Source organism: Pipra filicauda, unplaced genomic scaffold, assembly GCF_003945595.2.
Source record: "Pipra filicauda isolate LSUMZ 115617 unplaced genomic scaffold, ASM394559v2 scaffold182_size1470994_pilon, whole genome shotgun sequence".
NCBI lineage: Eukaryota > Metazoa > Chordata > Aves > Passeriformes > Pipridae > Pipra > Pipra filicauda.
Window position 1 is genome coordinate 134,993 of NW_024104290.1, and position 15,414 is coordinate 150,406.

At 51.2% G+C, this 15,414-nt stretch overlaps 1 protein-coding gene across 9 annotated transcripts in view; it reads right to left on the bottom strand.

Moving 5' to 3' along the window:
• Nucleotides 1-447: 447 nt before the first annotated feature.
• B3GAT1 (beta-1,3-glucuronyltransferase 1) overlaps nucleotides 448-15,414 on the bottom strand; it is a 52,307-nt gene continuing 37,340 nt past the window's right edge. For 6 of the 9 annotated variants that reach the window (XM_039379984.1, XM_027721006.2, XM_027721010.2 and 3 more), the window contains 5 exons: nucleotides 15,258-15,404; nucleotides 11,998-12,506; nucleotides 8,300-8,596; nucleotides 2,464-2,581; nucleotides 448-1,272 (listed from right to left, as the gene is read on the bottom strand). In XM_039379984.1, coding sequence (XP_039235918.1) covers nucleotides 2,495-2,581; nucleotides 8,300-8,596; nucleotides 11,998-12,506; nucleotides 15,258-15,404 — 1,040 coding nt within the window. In that variant the 3' untranslated portion in view covers nucleotides 448-1,272; nucleotides 2,464-2,494. The remainder of the gene's footprint in view (nucleotides 1,273-2,463; nucleotides 2,582-8,299; nucleotides 8,597-11,997; nucleotides 12,507-15,257; nucleotides 15,405-15,414) is intronic. The other 3 variants (XM_027721011.2, XM_027721009.2, XM_039379986.1) reach the window with 2 other exon arrangements.

A 15,414-nucleotide genomic window follows, 5' to 3' on the forward strand; every position in this document is an offset into this window, starting at 1 on the left:
TGGAAATTTGCCTTTATGTAGGAGCATCCTTCAGAGAAGGCCACGCCTAACGCTCACGTGAACCAAATTAGGGCTAAACAGAACCAAGATCTGGGTGAATATTATGGTATAGGTCCCCAACAATCTCATTAACTCCATTTGCAATTATTTTAGTGTGGATGAATAAAGAACCACGTGCTGTAAACATCACTCCATCCAGAGAGGGTGGTGAACTGGTAAAGATGAACAGCTCAGTGATTCTGCCCCTCTGTCCCACTCTGGTGAGGCCCCCCAAGTGTTGCATCTCTTCAGCTGGGGTTTGTGAGAAAGATGGGGACAAACTTTTTAGCAGGGATAGGACAAGGAGTGATGATTTTAAACTAAAAGAGGATAGACTAGATATAAGGAAGACATTTTTTTACAATGAGAGTGGTGCAACACTGGCACAGGTTGTCCAGAGAGGTGGGTAATGCCCCATCCCTGGGAATATTCAGGTGGGACAGGGCTCTGAGCAGCCTAGTCTAGTTGAAGGTGTCCCTGTCTATGGCAGAGGGGTTTGAGCAGATGACCTTTAAATTCCTTTGCAGCTCAAACCCTCCTATGATTCCATGAACACAAAGTGTGTCAGAGTGCCCTCCAAACCATGAAACCAGCGAAGGAAAAGGGAATACAAAGAGAACAGTGATACTTGTGGGTTTGTTTGATACTTATGGGTTTGTTCTAACCTGCCTTGCTTTCCCCCCTCTCCCCCTGTCTTGTGCAGCGTAATAAACACTGATTAAAGTAGGTTTAAAATTAAGGGCTAAGGTGCCATCTCAGAAGGCAGCTGTCCCCTCCACGGACAGAGAGCTGCTCACGTCGCACACGGGGTTCGTGTGTCTCAGGAAAAACCACTCACTGGGGCCAACACACTCCTGTGGACATTCCCACCCTGGCCTTCAGGTCCTGTCAAACAGCCCCTCAGTCCAGCCCCCCATTCCAGCTGGGCCAGGCTCCAGTGCAGGGAGCCCTGGGGCACTTCTCCCAAACCGAGCATCCCTCGAGGCAGCTGCTCCTGTCCTGGAGCTCACGTCAGTCCTGGGTTTTCTGTGCTTTTTCTCCACCTCCGGAGCATCTGGTTGTGCTCCAAGTCCAGGAGGAAGGGCAGGGGGATCCAGGGGGATTATGTATGCAGTGGTGCTTGGTTTCAGTACACTAAAACTCTTGGAAGTCAGCAGAGGTCCTGGCTCCTGCCTGGCTGGCCGGTCGGATGCTGTGGAGAGGAACCTTGCAGGCTGTGCATGAAGAAATTTTCTGCAACAGAGACACAACCAGCATGTATATCACCCTTCTGCCTCTCTGCATTTAGCTGCTACCCCTTGGAAGCAGCCCAAAACCCAGCTCAGCTCCGTGAGTTCTGCTGCTAAGCAACTGGGCTGGGGAGCAGCAGTTGTGACAGCGCTGAAGAGCCACGGCCTCTCTGCACAGCTGATATATATAACTCAGAGAACGGGGGCCAGGCTCTCCTGCTGCCCTGCCACGGGCCACAGAGCAGCCCCTGCAGCAGCCAGGGCTCCATCCAGCTGCCCTCAGGGAATGTGCCATAAGAGAGCTCATTACTCTTAAAAATACACCACTGCTGAGCAAATCTACCCCCTTCCTCTGCTGCTCTTCTCTGTACTCAAGAGCAGCAACCTCCTCTCCCCTCCAGGCCTGGTTCTGCGCTCCAATTAAAGGGAGCTGTGCATTTAGTTTTCTCCTCATAATAATGAAGCACAGCTCCACAGCCTGGATGCAGACACAGGTGAATAGCCCATCCTTCACTCCTGCAAACCAACTGCAGTGTGCTCTCGAGAAATACAGGAGGCTGAATGCACCAGGGTGCTCAGGTAGTGAAGGTGAGGAGCCAGGGCATGAACTAGTGCAAGTCAGCCATCAGTGTGTGTGTTCCTTCCTCCTTTCCACTGAGGAAAACACTCCATGCTCACCTTAGATAAACAAACACCTCAGTGGGCTTTAATCCACACCCTCCCTACCTTGTCACTGACTCTCTGTGGCTTTGATGTGGATAAAAATTAAACTCTTCCTTCAGTGAAAGCTTCTGCCTGACTTAAAAATCCTTTTGCTTATAACTGCTTTAGCTTTCCTCAGGTGGATGAATCCCCACCCTTCACCCCTGTCCTTTAGCTATATTAGCACAGTTAAGGCAACCTTTTTGTTTAGACAAGGCTTTTTTTTTTTTCAGCATAACTTCTACCTAAACTCCTACTCCCTGCATTTTTTCTCCTTCTCAACCTCTCACCAGGCATTTTCCCTTTAGCAGCCTGTCTTAAATATTGATTAACTTAAAAAAAAGAGAGGTTAACTAATGGTCCGGAGAAGTTTAGCAGTAAGGGAAGGTCAGAGATGTGAAAAATGGAAACAGAAAAGCTCATTTAAAAGAGCTTTTATCTTTTCCCTGCCATTGTCCAGCTTCTCATTACTGTTGGAAACATGTGCTCTTACCTGGTGTTGGTCTCGGCTCAGCCACGCACAGTCAGATTTCCACATTGGGATCTGTGAATCCTTTCTTCCCCTCATTCACCAGCACGGGCTTTTCTGTCCTTGTGTGCCAGACTAAAATCTGAAGAAGCCAGCAGAAGTCATTAGCTGCACCCCTCCACTGCACTAACAAATATTCCTGCACATTAAATCAATAGTGCAATTTAAGCAGCCACCCCGGGGCCTAATGGTGCATTCACCGCTGAGCGGGGCTTTGCATAAACCTTCACTTAGGCAGAGCTGCTGCTCTGCGAGATGCACAGTGCACAGAAATTACCCATTTTACAGTGTACTGTCGTGGGACATTAACCTGCTCCTTCCGTGCAGTTATCAACCATCTTCCTCAAAAGGCTCATCAGCCTCCCAATGGGGTAGGGCAGCTCCCTCACAAGCAGGGAATCACAGCCGTGTTTCCCCACAGAGCCAGTTCCTCACTCTGGTTCTTGGTTGTCATGTTGCTGCATCCTTGGCCAGTGGAGTCACCTGCCTGGCTCAGAGGGGAAGGGCAAATTCCTGGCACTTCAGGTCACACTGGGACTGGTGGATCAGAGAGGGAAGAGGCAGCTGTAGGAGCACCACCAGCTGCTCCCATCACCTTTGGCCGTGGGAAATGTAAAAGGAAGTTTTCGGTGCGTCCCTGAAAATCCATTGTTGGGGAGAAGACATCAGCCTGCTCCTTAACCTCACTATCACTTCTTTTTCACTCTTAAAGTCTTTTCAGACCCTAAAAAGCTGTGAGGGTGTCACTGAGCTGAGAGGGACTTACAGTGCTGCTGCAGTGCTGCTGCAACCTCTGCTGCCTCCGAGCTGCACGATGCAGGAGCTGGTTCCAGAATCATCCCTGCTTCCCACGTGCTCCAGGCTCCTTTCATAACCCAGCAAGCCTTATCCTTACCCTACCATATCCCCTCTAAATTCCAACCCCCTCCCCCAAAATTCCTTTGGAATGCTGCCACCCCCTATTCTGTACCAGGTATCACGTTAAATCCCCACTCTAACTTGCTTAAAACAGAACTGAAGCTTCTACTAAAAGCTTCCCTCAGCCTTGGCAGCAGAGTTTCATAAAGATCAACATCTGTGGAGGAGAACTGGCAAAATATGAGGTGTTTGAACATTTCAGGGGGGCTATTATGGGTAAATAGTTTCTACTAGCTGTGCTGTGCTGCTGGCTCAGATGGTTCTGGAAGCTGTTTAAAATACTCTCCTCCTCACTAGACTCAATTATACTTATTGCTTTGCTCCTAAAACCTGGATTGCTGGGAGCAGCTTTATCCTCTCAGAGCAGGTTTCCTGCCTCCCTTCACCTGAGTGTTGATATTTCCTACCTTGCAGGGGTTTCCCTCTGGTTGCTATGACAATACTCTGCACATTGAATCCCAGTGTCTGCAAACCATTCCCACCCAGCCCCTGCTCTGCTGAAAAACGAGGGCATGCTCTGTGTTCTAAAGGATGAACAAAGCACTCTTCAAACCCTCCTGGTTCAAGGGGAGCACCCCTGCCTTCCCAAGAAGCTTGTTTGACCAAATTTGTCTCTGATGTGAGCAGTCACCTCCTGTGCAGGGCTTAAATCTCGCCTAATACTAAGGCAGTAGAGACCAACTGCTGGCTGGAGTGGGTCCAAAAAACCATTTCATCGTCCCCCACAACCACTTCTGAGCCTGCTCATCAAAGTTACCCTTTATTCCCAGCCCTGCTCACCCACCACAGCAACGCTGCTGCAATTACTGTGCTGCTTCCCATGAAAAGGCAAAACCAAACAGGTCCCACAAGTGGCTCTCAGGGCTCTGCAGGCATCAGTTACAGGTCCTCATCCAACAACAGGAGATGTAAACCTTAGTGCAGGCCAGGTGCTTGAGAATTCCTGTGGCCAATTCTCCTTTCCAGCAGGAGCAGGTAAGAGCTCTTTCCCCTCCTGACACATAAACACTCAGCCCTGCTCACGGTCCAGCAACTCACACCCCATAAACAAGACCACAATGACACATCAGGAGCTTTCCCTTGAAGTGGGTCCCACTTCTGCATTGTTAAAGCCAAGTGCCAAAAAAGACAGATCAGATTAACTAAAATGGACCCATTTTCCACGTTTTCAGCTCGATACAGCAGCTTTTAGCATTTTTCATGCTGTGCTCTTTACCGTGGGAGGGAGATCACCATTTAGCACAGAAACACCTGCTTTTCCTCTCAGCCAATGCTTGATTTTTTTCCCACAGGCAGCTTGTTTTATGCCTCAGGGAAGCTTTGGCTTGTGCACCAACAGAGCAAAGAGTGAGGGGGACCAAGGATCTGACTTCCCCTGAGCAGTGGTTTCATACAGGTCACCCGAGGGACTCCACTTGAAAAAAACTCTACTTCTGAGAAACTCTTCCAATCATTTACAGCTCTGCCATTCAGAATCACAGGACTCAAAGCAGATCTCAGGGGATTACAAAGATTCATCTCCATGCAGAATAATTCATTGTCTTCTGACAGGAAATTAAAAAGCAAACAGGAGAGCTGAAGTGGGAAGGGGTCACGGGGTTTCAAGCACACAGACCCTCCGTGGAGGGTTTCAATAATTGTTATTTGAAAGGGAGAATGAATGAAATGTGAAGAAAAAGAGACAGCAAGCTGAAACGACAGGTTTGTTCCCTGTTCTCCAGCCTGTGCCTGACAACAACCTGTTCCCCAGACTGTGGCATTCACAGTGCCCACGAGCACCTGCCTGGAAGCTCAGAGACACCATCCCCAGGCAGTGCTGAGCTGCCAGACAAGCCCTTCCACAGGATCCACCTGAACACCGAGCTGCCCACCCACAGACTTCATCTCAGATTTTACTCAGCCAAGAGACAAGGAGGCAACAGGAACGACTTCTTTCAGCCACCACTTCAATCCCAGGGAATTGCTGCCCAGACCACGAGAGTGCACAGAAGCTGCTTCATCCGAAGAAACCCACCTATGCCCGTCTCCCTGGAGAAACAAGTGGCTCCAGGAGCAGCTGGAATGAGATGCCTCATTTCCAATGACCTTGTACTTTGTGGTCTGTCCTCTTGTGCCAGCTCGAGCTGAGGCTTTTTCAGTAGCTGGGGCCACTCAGTGATCCTGGCTGAGCACACTGCAGATTGTTTTCCCAAGGTGTTAATAGAAAATGGGGAGCAAAATGTCCCCCAACCTCGTGGGAAGACAGAATTTCAGACCTCTCTCCTGTGTCAGTGGATTGAAGAGAGGATGGTTTGCTCTGGGGGGGTGTGTGGGCAAATGCAGAAGCAGCAGACCACGGAAATACAGTGAAAAACAAAGCCTTGTTTCCTTACAACTCCAGGAGAAACCAACCCTTCCCTCCTGATAAGGAGGGATAACTTTCTCCTCAGCAAGTAACACTGACTTCCTTTACTTTCTCCTTCATTTTGAACAGTTCCCAAATCATGGAAAATAAGCAGGATATATGGCCTCTGGCCTAAGCTTCAGCTTTTTGCAGGTGAGTGCATTTGTGGGCTGAATGCTGATAAATATTACAAGCAGCAGCAGTGCACACAGGAAAAGCAGCATTTTTGGAGAACAGATGTCTATGCTTATCTTCCATATTTCTCTGATCCCTCCTTAATGACTCTATATAAGCACATCATAATTTTTAATGTAAACCTCGCTGCAAACAGGTGTTTAACAGAAGCAAACCACGACAAGTGATGGGAGCACAGCAGCACGGTGAGAGAGGAGTCTGTGCTTCCACCTCAGGGTGAGAGGACCCCAGACTCCAGCTGACTTCTGTCCTCCTCTGCTGCTTGTCCGGACTCTGCTCCCGGTAAAATGGGCGAGCAGAACAGCAACTGGGAAATGGAGGCTGCTGGCACCAGCTAAGGCAGAGAGGCAAACCCGACCTGCAAAGCTGCACTCAGAGCTTGCCAGGAGCAGACAGCATTCAGCTCACAACAAGGACCCTTGTAAGATCTCCCCAGCCCAGCCAAGAAAAGAAACACAGTCTGCTCTGGATCCCAGGCAGCAATCCCTGCTCCCTCCCCACTCCACCAGCTCCCGTGTCACAGCACGGCCACGGCAGCCTGGCTGACAGCACCATTTGTTTCCTCCTGCCTGGAAACAACCTTTTCCTTCCTCTCCTTCCTCCCTGTGTTCCTCCAGGACCGTCATTTCCTATCCCCAGCCTTTGAACACAGCTTCTTCCCAGCAGCTATTTACAGCAGGGACAATACACCGAGGACTGCGTAACTGGGCATGGAGTAAACACCCCTAATCTTCTGTACACCAGCCTAAAAGCAACCTGTCCATCTCTCCTGGCCTGCTGGCAACAGAATTATTTCCAGCCAGTGCTTTCCTGTTAGCTAGGAGGGCACACACTGCCCAAAACCAGGCATCTAATTTTAACCCAATCTCTTTTCCCACCCTTGGGAGACTGGCTGTGCTATTTGTCCCAGCGTTGGACAGGCACAGCCATAGACATGTGGATTAAAAGAGGAGGCACAGCAGGTATCAGATAATACAAACTTGCTCCTTCCCTTGACTCCTTTTCCTTACTGCTGGATTCCTTGCCTGAACCCTGAGATCCTTGTTTTTTCCACGGCTGTGGAGCAGTGCAGATGGAAAGAGACAAAGGGTTTTCGTCACCTTTTTTTTTTTTCCTAACCCAAAAAGGGATGGAGACCTGAATCCAACCCTGGGACTGTTGGCAGTAACAATTTATTTGCAGAAAAAAAAAAAAAAAGAATAATCCTGTTGGGATAATTAAGCAATAAAGGCTCCCTAAATCGGCCTGGGTGATGCCTATTACAGACAAAGGTGTGAGAGTGCTCTGACCTCAGAGGAGCCCTTGCACACCTGAGTGCTCAGGGGACCCACTCAGGAAGCTTCAAAACTCCTTGGCAGCACCTCTGTGGTTGATGGGCTGTGATTGATGCCTGTCACATTAACCAGCATTGTCTCATTGTGCCTCACACTTTACCTGTCATCCCAGAGAGATAGTAATCTGTTGTCTCCCATCTAAGACTGGAAGTCTTTAGGGCAAGGAGTTTCTATATTATTTAGCACACAGGGTCCTGCTCCGTGACCTGGAGGCTCCTAGGCAATGTGTACAGTCAAATAATAATTAACTGACTGCAGAAAAATCCCCCCAAAATGAAGCTTCCTGAAGATTTTACTGACTGCAGTAAAATCTCCCCCAAATGAAGTTTCCTTGAAAATAATAAGGATGTTTTCTAGGGGTGATGTAAGAAAGAAGAACAGTTACAGGGGAGAGAAGACTCCATATTTCAAGGCAGCTGCTAGCAGCCTGCAACCAAAACAGATAAATGCCCTTCACACATTTTAATGCATAATCACCCATTCCCAGCTTCCTTGCTCCCTGAAAACATAGAGGAGCAGCCTGGAGAAGAGGAGAGTGAGGGAAGACCTCGTGGCTGTCTACAACTTCCTCACAAGGGGAAGCAGAGGGACAGCACTGAGCTCTGCTCTGGGGGACCAGGGACAGCACCCAGGGAACGGCTGGAGCTGTGTCAGGGCAGGCTCAGGTTGGATCTCAGGGAAAGGTTCTTCCCCCAGAGGCTGGTTGGGCACTGCCCAGGCTCCCCAGGGCAGTGGGCACAGCCCCAAGGCTGCCAGAGCTCCAGGAGGGTTTGGACAATGCTCTGAGGGACAGGGTGGGATTGTTGGGGTGTCCGTGCAGGGCCAGGAGTTGAATCAATGATCCTTGTGAGCCCCTTTCAACTCAGGACATTCCACCATTCTATGAAGTGACCAAATGATGGGGCTGAATGTGTTTTCCTCCACCCCTGCACCCTCACAGCCCAGGAGGGACACGAGGACAAGACCATACCTTAGTGCAATTGGCAGCCTTGGGCTCGAGGTCGTTGAGGGTGACCAGCTCCCGGAGCAGGCTGCTCTCCTGGTAGCCCCCCTTGACCCCTCTCAGTTTGAAGTAGGCCTGAGATCGCTGCAGGATCAGCCTGAGGTTCACAGCAAAGCCTGCCATGTCGATGGCGAAGGGCCGGTGCGGGTCGAACACGGTTTTCCAGCCGTAGACCTTCCCCGCCGAGTTCACCTTGGGGGACTCGTAGCGCAGGCCCCCCACGAAGGCCACCGGCCACACCGACACCTTCCTGGTGCTGCGCATCTGGGGGCAGGAGACAAGGGCAGGTGGGGGCACTGCCAACGCTGCCAACACCCCCAACACACCAACACAACCCCTTCGCCTGGGAACCAACAACCCCGAGCTCCTGCTGGAGCCGCCAGCCCGGGTTACACCCCCTGTGCCTTGGACACCATCACTGCCCTGTGAAAGGCTGGAGGAGCTGAGAGAAGAAACAGAAACTTTGCTCACAGTGCCCAAATAAGGAACAACACAATCGTGGAGAAGTCCTCAAGAATGAGAGAAGGGATGTAACTCAAACAAACGGTGCTGGTGAGGCCACCCCTGGAGTGCTGTGTCCAGTTCTGGGCCCTCAGCTCAGGAAGGACATGGAGGGGCTGGAGCAGGTCCAGAGAAGAGCAGCAAGGCTGGGGAAGGGACTGGAGCACAAGCGCTGTGAGGAGAGGCTGAGGGAGCTGGGGGGGCTCAGCCTGGAGAAGAGGAGGCTCAGGGGAGACCTCCTCACTCTCTGCAACTCCCTGACAGGAGAGGGGAGCCAGGGGGGGGTCGGGCTCTTCTCCCAGGAACCAGCAGCAGGACAAGAGGACACAGCCCTGAGCTGCACCAGGGCAGGTTTAGGTTGGACATTGGGAAGTTCTTCCCAGAGAGAGTGCTCAGCCATTGGAATGGGCTGCCCAGGGAGGGGGTAGAGTCACTGTCCCTGGAGGTGTTTAAGAAGAGACTGGATGTGGTCTGGTTGACAAGGTGGTGTTGGGTCACAGGTTGGACTCGATGATATCAGAGGTCTTTTCCAACCTAGTTGGTTCTGTGATTTTGTAAACTAAGCTCTGTGTACCCAGATAAAATAAAGAACAAACGTTTCAGTTTTGGTGGTGGCACACAATGACGTTGTACCTGCCCAGGAACTGAGGTCCAGATGATGAACACGACCCTGGAAGGACCAAAGAAGAACTTCCAACATAGGTGTGGCTATGTAAAGCAAACTAATGAATATGTATTAAGTAAGCAAGAGCATCTAATGAATATGTAAACAGTATGTGTAATAAAAAGCCCTGTCCATCTGTCACTTGGCACATTCAATTAGAGGAGCTCTCCTCCAAATGTGCAGCACGGTGAATAAAGGAGAATGTCCTTTTTAACATCTACAAATTGGTGTTAAGAAGATTGTTTCTGCAAAGTGCTTTGGAAAGTGGCAGCTAAAAACAGCACTGGTAATGGATGGCCACGGAACCAGCTCAGCACTAAAAACAAAGCTGCCAATAATAAGTGCCTCGGGGATTTATGAGTGGGCTGTTGGTTCTTTTTTGTCCAAAGGTTTTTAGAGCTGTGGGGCTCCACATGGAGCAGCTGGGGAAATCAAGGCACAGCAGGGAAGCACCTTGTTCAATCCTGGGAATGCAGGAATGGCATATCTAGGAAGAAAGGTGGTCTCTGCTAAGGTATTTAAGCTCAGTCTCAGCCCATGGGCCACGGTAAGGCTAAAGGCATCTTTAGAGCAAGGCCCTGCAGGTCACAGCCTCGGGGGCAGCTGGGAAGCACAGACACGGTGCTTTCCAGCTGCTCCCACCCATCAGCACAGCACTGGATGCCTCTGCTCCCCACAGAGTCACCAGAAATAGAGAAGAGCCACCAGGGGCCATTTCAGCTGCCTGCACTTGCCCAGGCAGATGCCTTGGATGCCAGTCTGCCCACTCAGCTCACCCCCAGCACCCTGCCCTGCTCTCTGGCAGGCTCAGCCTCCTGTTCTGCTCTCAGCTCGGTCTCTTAGAGCAGGGATCTCCCAGAGCTAATCTCATCACTGCTAATTACTGCAAACAAGAGCAGAAAAGCTCTGGCACTTGCCCTTCTGCATTATACAGATGCTCACGGCAGCCCCTGTCCACAGGGAGCAATAATGTGTGTCTCCTGCATTTCACAGCACATTTCCTGGGCTCCCTGTGACCTCAACTGCAGAGACATATCAGAGAGGAGAAGGCTCTACGAGCAAAGCACATAAGTGAATGAAGGAACCCTCTCTGCTTTATTCATGTGTGGAGTCTGCCTCAAGATGCTGCCAGAGCAACCTCAAAGGGGTCTGGGGAAGAAAGAAATTCAGTCTGAATTCACTTTCAGCTTTTAAAAGTGTGTGTATTCCTGTGGCTGTCCAAGCTAAAGTGAGAGCCATCAGGGAAGGGAAAGAGGTATGTATGAGGAAATAAATAGGAGATCCCTGGTAGGAAAACTGGCAACTGGCAGGGAAGGGAGCAATCCTCCTTTCTTGTCCATTGTGCAAGAGTTTGGCCTCAGGAGAGCAAGGGAACAAGTAATTTCTGAGCTAGAAGCCAGGTGAGGAACAGTGTAGCTGGCACTGTAACACCCTCCAAGACTGGGAGATGCTCAGGAGTTCATTTAGAGCCCCAGTTGGAGTGGAACAAACAGAAAAGGTGAGGAAGCACATGGAAACCTTCCCCTGCTCAAGCCCAACAATACTGTCAGGACATGCTGAAATTCTCTTCTCTGTGGTGACCAGGGACAGCACCCAGGGAATGGCTGGAGCTGTGTCAGGGAGGGTCAGGTTGGATCTCAAGCAAAGGTTCTTCCCCCAGAGGGTGGTTGGGCACTGACCAGGCTCCCCAGGGCAGTGGGCACAGCACCAAGGCTGCCAGAGCTCCAGGAGGGTTTGGCTGATCCTCTGGGGCACAGGGGGTGACTCTTGGGTCCTGTACAGGGACATGAACTGACAGGAATTAACAGACAGCCAAGTGCTGGAGAAGGAAGGTGGATAACACCAGCTCAGGAACCAGCTGGGAATCTCCTGCAGCATGTGGTGTGGAAGGAGCATGGCCGAGCTTTCTCTTCTAGGCAGGTGCTTCTGCACAGGCATGTTGGACTGCAGGGGATGTTCCAACCCTACCAAGGCTCCCCACAGGGGAGGGCAGCTCCTCATTAGCCTCCTCTGCAGTGAAAGCTGCCTCCTAATCACATGCCACAGGTAAACTGAGGTTCCTGTTACTTCACACACTCGATTTGAAGAATTTCCATCATATGTGAAATGGGGAAAGTCATGGGATTATCAGTTCCAGGACTGAACTGGCTCATTTCTCTTTATGCAAACGGCATCAGTGCATCCTGGCAGATGAAATGGGTCTTGGGAAGACACTGCAAACAGTTTCTCCTCTTGGCTATATGAAACACTGCAGAAACATTCCTGGACCTCGCACGGTGTTAGTTCCTGGATGAATGACTCTGGGAGACACACAGAATGGAGAAGCCCCAGAGAAAACCTGAGGATGGGTGCAGTGGGACCACTGTCCAGAGCAGACTGATGCAGAGCTCAGGAGAGGACTTGCCCAGTACTTTTCACAGCATTTTTCACCCCCACCCCACGCTCACCCCACCCCTTGGCAGGGTCTTACCTCCTCAAAGAGCTCCAGGCAGAGCCTTACCTCCTCAAAGAGCTCCAGGCTGTAGGTGTTGTCATCATCAGCAAAGTAAACAATCCCGGGCTGGCTGTTGTTTTTGTTAAAGGTCTCTCTCAGCCACCTCAGGGCGAGGTTCCTCTGCATGGTGCCGCGGGGGATGCGGGGGTCCCGCATGTCCCCGCGCAGTTTGTAGTTGCGGGGGGTCTCCACGTTGAGGTGGGTGTAGTTGAGCCCCGTGTCCCGCAGCAGGCGGGTGATGAGCGGGGTGCGGCGCTGGGAGTCCTCCACCAGGATCCAGTGCAGGTTGGGCACGTGCAGGAGGGTGTTGGCCAGGCGGGTGAGCTCGGCCTTCTGCACGGGCCGGCTGTAGGTGGGGGTGACGACGTGGATGGTGGGCAGGGTGTCCGACCACGGGGGTGGGCGCGTGTAAACATACTCTGTCCTCACCACCTCCACAATGTCCCGGTCCGACAGGCAGTATTCCTTGGAGTCCAAGCCTGCAGCGAGATCACGCTGGGAGTCACCACCATCATCTGGGCAAGGGCATGGAGAGAAGAGAAAGCCGCATGGACTTGGGGCGTCCGACACCCCCCGAGCGAGCCAGGCTGCTGGCTAACAGCACGTCACCCCCGCGGGCTCAGAGGAAAGGAGGCTTGGATGGAGGCTTTAATAAACAGGGACACAAATAAATAAAGGATTCAGGGACGAACACACGTGAGAAAAGAGGGTTCTGCTGTTAGAAAACCAGCACCGAACGAGGCCCCGGGAGCTCAGGACAGCGCTGAGGAGAGCTCACAAGAAGCAGCTTCAAAAAGCACCCAGAAGAGACAGGATTGTAGAGGAATTAGATCTAGATAAAGGAAATAGCCAAGTGGATTGATGATCTAACATTCCCGAAGAGCTCCCGGGCTCTGGGCACCATGCTCAGTGGGACAGAACTCGTGGCTCTGCACTCAGCCACTGGAGCACCTGGATTAGGAGGCAGGGAACTAACTGGTGGAAAACACCAACCCAGTGAAGACCTCCAGCAGCAGGACACTGCAGAACCCCTCTGCTCTCTGACAGGCACAGATGGGGCACAGAGAAGTGGGGAAAGACACACTTCAAACCCAGCAATGGAGAGGAATTAAAGCCTGTAATTGTAGGCTTTTTCCTGCAGAGACTTTCACCTGCCTCTGACTAACCTCTCCTCAAAAAGATCCCACCAACCTCCGAACAGAGCAGCCCATCCAGCAGTGTGGATGTGAACAATGAACATCATACAGATCAGATACACTGATCCAAACACGTCAAACCCTTGCAAATAGACTTGTTCACCGTCAGCTCAAGGAAAAATACAACGCTGATGCACCTGTTGGTTTTCCAGGGTGCAACTTCCACAGTTTCCACTGCAGAGCAGCAGGAATGCCATGGTCTAGAGAGATGAAGGGAGACCTCCATTCAGGATGTAAGCCTGCCTCTCCAGTGGGCACAGAATACTTTGAGCCACAGATTTTGCAAAACCAGCTACTCCCAGGAACTTCAGATGAGAAAGAAGAGGAACAGACAGCCATTAGATCTGACCCAGCAGGGTACTGCCTATGGTTTTTTCATAGCATGTTATTCTTCCAGCTGCACAGACTTTGATAGCAGTCCTGAACCAAATGAGGGCCTTGTACTCCATGGCGTTGTCAGAGGGAGGGGGGATATTTAGGGGAGGGAGTAGGGATGAGGTGTCCTGCACAGGCTGATATCACTCCCTATATAAGGCAAAGCACATCATCACATAGCAGAGCCCTCTGAAAGCAGAGAACACTGGAATGAATTCAAAAATAAATCTGCAAAATGCATTGGACACGGACACAAATGTAATTAGCCAGGACGGTGCCTGGGACAGTTTGCAAACCCCTGCAGGTCAAACCCTCAGCTGCAAACCCTGGCACGTGGCAGCACTGCTGTTCTGGGCATCTCCAGGTGCACATCTCTTCCAGCACCTGCTACCAAAGGACCTCAGAAATGCTTCACAAGAACAAAATGATTTCTCTCAAGAGCTTTCAGGTCGGTCTCTATCCCCACTCACTTTCCACTGGAGGCTCAGAGAAGCAGAGAAGTGTCTTAGCAAGGTCATCAGTAAGTCACTGAGTCAGAGCAGAGCAGTCTCTGTGCTGTAACTTCACTGGCCATTCACAGAAAACAGCTGCCAGTTTCCAGGGCAGTGAATCAAAATGCTCTACAGGCAGACAGCATATTCTTAGTAGTATTTAAAGTCCTGTTTTAGAGCCCAGCAGATCCCTCATCCTCTGAAACATTGTCCACCTTCCAGAGGGGATCACAGTCATTTTTCCCTGCTCAGAGTTTCATGGGTGGCTGTCAGGGGAAAGGTAAAGCTGCTCAGGACAGACTCTGAACTTCTACAGTTCAAGTTGCACATCAGCAGAGGGATAATCAACTGTGGAGGATGGGGACAAACACCAAAAGGAAAAGGGAAGAGAATCTCCCAGAGGAAGGGGCCAGGAAGGATGGAGGGGACCTGAAAATGAGCCAGCCTTCTTCCCCACAGAGCAGCCCCCCCAGCTGCCCCCCTGCCCTCAGCAGAAGGGCAGAACCAAGAAGAAGGCAGAAGGCAGCGTGGCTTCTTCCAGCCCCCGAGAGCTTCCACAGCCCTTAGATATGGCTGCTGTGGAAGATAGATAGATATCATGCTGTGCCATGAACAGGATCAAAACTAAGACCCTTCAGGCCAGAGAGGTTCCCTGGGAACTTCCTTCAGTCACCTGATTTGGGCCAGGGCTCTGTTTCCTGCAGTGTGTGACAGGCAGTGTGGAAGCCAACTTCTCATAGCACTGTAACTCCACCAGGCAGGTGAGATCTCCTTCAAGTGCAAGGGCTCCAGTTTGCTGCTTTCCTTAAAAGGTGCTTTCTGCCTCACGTCTCAAGCAGCAGCTTTGTTTCCTCTGCTCTCCTTTTTGCAGCTTTCCTGCTGGAAAGTTGTGTGCAGAGAGCTGAAAAGGTCAGCAGGAAGGGAATCCTCTCATCAGGGAACAAAGACAAGCAGTACTCTGGATTTAGGCCACAAAGAGCTCTCCAAGTGCAGTAAGCACATCCCATGACTTGGAGTTTGATGTCTGTGAGGAACCCCTACGAGCACTGGGCTGGCCCTACAGCAGAAGTGGGGAGGCTCCTGCATGAGCATGGTCTGGGAGCTGAGATGAGCATGGGCTGCCATGAAGAAATGAAATGAGAGAGGAGATGAGGACGAGGGAGGGATGCACAGACTTGGCATGGGCTGGTTTGATTTCTCTCACCCTTGTGCACTGCAAGCAGTGGAGCAATGGTGCTCTGGTGCCAGACGGTGATTAGTAGTGTCCAGGGCAGAACTATCAGCACGATAGCCAGGATGTCTCGTCTCTTCGGCATCTCCAAGACTGACTGGACCCACAGCTCCTCATTACCTGACAGTGA